Genomic DNA, 3,035 nt, shown 5'->3' on the forward strand with positions numbered 1-3,035 from the left:
ATAAGTCTTCATCATCATAAGTCTTCATTATCATAAGTCTTCATCATCATTAGTCTTCATCATCATAAGTCTTCATCATCATTAGTCTTCATCATCATAAGTCTTCATCATCATAAGTCTTCATCATCATTAGTCTTCATCATCATTAGTCTTCATCATCATAAGTCTTCATTATCATAAGTCTTCATCATCATAAGTCTTCATCATCATAAGTCTTCATCATCATTAGTCTTCATCATCATAAGTCTTCATCATCATAAGTCTTCATCATCATTAGTCTTCATCATCATTAGTCTTCATCATCATTAGTCTTCATCATCATAAGTCTTCATCATCATTAGTCTTCATCATCATAAGTCTTCATCATCATAAGTCTTCATCATCATAAGTCTTCATCATCATTAGTCTTCATCATCATTAGTCTTCATCATCATTAGTCTTCATCATCATAAGTCTTCATCATCATTAGTCTTCATCATCATAAGTCTTCATCATCATTAGTCTTCATCATCATTAGTCTTCATCATCATTAGTCTTCATCATCATAAGTCTTCATCATCATTAGTCTTCATCATCATAAGTCTTCATCATCATAAGTCTTCATCATCATAAGTCTTCATCATCATAAGTCTTCATTATCATAAGTCTTCATTATCATTAGTCTTCATCATCATAAGTCTTCATCATCATTAGTCTTCATCATCATAAGTCTTCATCATCATAAGTCTTCATCATCATAAGTCTTCATCATCATAAGTCTTCATCATCATAAGTCTTCATCATCATAAGTCTTCATTATCATAAGTCTTCATCATCATTAGTCTTCATCATCATTAGTCTTCATCATCATTAGTCTTCATCATCATTAGTCTTCATCATCATAAGTCTTCATCATCATTAGTCTTCATCATCATAAGTCTTCATCATCATAAGTCTTCATCATCATTAGTCTTCATCATCATAAGTCTTCATCATCATAAGTCTTCATCATCATAAGTGTTTATTGGGACAGTCCGCGCACAGGGGGCGTGGCCTCCTCGCAGACTCGCGCTAATCTCTCGAGCGTCTGTCGGACCGCGCTCTGATTGGTGCGCGGGGGTCGGTGCGCTGTGATTGGCTGGCGCCGTGGCCACTCGACACGCGCCTCTGTCAGTATAAAGGGCCTCGCGCGCCGCGAGGGTCCCAGAGCAGAGATGGAGCTCGAGCCCTTCTCGCCGTACTTTGACGATGAGGACTTCTTCACGGACCAGTCCTCGCGAGACCTGGACCCGGAGGACTTTCTGGACGAGGACGTGGACTTTCTGACTTTTACTGATTATTACAAAGAGAGCGGCAGAGACTTTTACAAAGAGAGCGGCCGCGAGCGGCACGACGCGGACTATGAGCTGGGGAACTTGTCCTTCTCCTCGTCCTCCTCGTCGCTGTCCTTCTGCGCAGACTCCGCCCCGGAGCTGTCCCCTCTGGCCGCGCACACCGCGCTCCTCAAGCGGCGCAGACGCCTCCGGTCCGAGCGCGAGCTGCAGCAGCTGCGTCAGGCCGCAAACGTGCGCGAGCGGCGGCGCATGCAGTCCATCAACGACGCGTTCGAAGGCCTGCGCACGCACATCCCCACGCTCCCGTACGAGAAGAGACTGTCCAAAGTGGACACGCTGCGTCTCGCCATCGGATACATCAACTTCCTCGCGGAGCTGGTCCAGTCTGACGTGCCTCTGCGTAACCAGGGCTGTGACGCGCCTGCGCAGCCCAAGAAGGTCATCATCTGCCACAGAGGCACCCGTAAGTGCGCGACTCATGTCACCAAATAATAATCATAGTAATAATCATCATAATCATAATAATAATAATAATGTCCTGTCAGTGACGAGCTCGTGTGACTCCATAATAATAAACCCTCTCTCTCTCTCCGCAGGCTCCCCGTCGCCCTCTGACCCGGACTTTGGACTTCCGCCGCTCGCGGGACACTCTCTGTCCTGGTCCGACCACAAACAGCTCCGGGACCAGCACGTGATCCGGACCGCCAAGGTCTGGACCCCCGAGGACCCGCGCAAACGGCACCAGGGGCTCACGGAGCTGACGCACGAGCTGCCGCTGGGCCTCATGGTCTGAACCGCGTCAGGACCGCGTCAGGACCGGGTCTGGATCGGGTAAGGACCGGGTCAGGACCGCGTCAGGACCGGGTCTGGATTGGGTCTGGACCGGGTCAGGACCGGGATGATGTCTGAGCGCGTTAACAGTGTAATATTTCCACTGTGTTGTACATATTTATAATTTATAAGAGAATATTTTAATATTTTTGTAAAGACGCAGCGGGCAATCTATTCAATGTGTTAAATGTAATATATTTAATTTAATTCCATGAATCACAGCCATATTTTTCTACTTTTTATTCAGATCCGCTCACGACATTTTGTTAAATGTGTTTTATGAGCTCAATGTGACAAAGAATGTTTTGTCTTTTTGTACTTTTGTTAAAAAAGAACATTTCTTAATAATTTAAATAAAAAAGAAACACGTGACAAACTTTTGAGTGTTTTGTATTTTTAATCAAATACAACAGAAGAAGAATAAATGTTGAAATTTGCATTTTCTGATTATTGTAAATGTCCTCAGTGTTTTTACCGTTAAAACCGTTAAATTTTAATTTAATTTAAAAATAATCTTTAGCTGAAAAATCAAATTAAATTTTTTTAAAAAACGATCTAATTTATCAGCGTTCATCAACTCATTTGCATAATGTGCACTAAACGAGCCGCTCTTCAGTCACATGTTCTACCTGTGTTTGTCTGACCACGCCCCTCTTCACACATGTTCTACCTGTGTTTGTCTGACCACGCCCCTCTTCACACATGTTCTACCTGTGTTTGTCTGACCACGCCCCTCTTCAGTCACATGTTCTACCGGTGTTTGTCTGACCACGCCCCTCTTCAGTCACATGTTCTACCGGTGTTTGTCTGACCACGCCCCTCTTCAGTCACATGTTCTACCGGTGTTTGTCTGACCACGCCCCTCTTCAGTCACATGTTCTACCGGTGTTT

The 3,035-nt window shown here is 44.3% G+C and overlaps 1 protein-coding gene across 1 annotated transcript; it reads left to right on the plus strand.

Annotated features, from left to right (window-relative positions):
* Nucleotides 1-1,019: 1,019 nt before the first annotated feature.
* Nucleotides 1,020-2,514, plus strand: LOC140355640 (pancreas transcription factor 1 subunit alpha-like). Its single transcript, XM_072440302.1, has 2 exons — nt 1,020-1,776; nt 1,910-2,514. The coding sequence occupies exons 1-2, from the start codon at nt 1,194-1,196 to the stop codon at nt 2,104-2,106; spliced, it is 780 nt and encodes a 259-aa protein (XP_072296403.1). The 5' UTR covers nt 1,020-1,193; the 3' UTR covers nt 2,107-2,514.
* Nucleotides 2,515-3,035: the final 521 nt, after the last annotated feature.

The sequence above is a fragment of the Eucyclogobius newberryi genome, unplaced genomic scaffold (assembly GCF_026437365.1).
Source record: "Eucyclogobius newberryi isolate DKJ021-1_F unplaced genomic scaffold, fEucNew1.0.hap1 SCAF_12, whole genome shotgun sequence".
Lineage (NCBI taxonomy): Eukaryota > Metazoa > Chordata > Actinopteri > Gobiiformes > Gobiidae > Eucyclogobius > Eucyclogobius newberryi.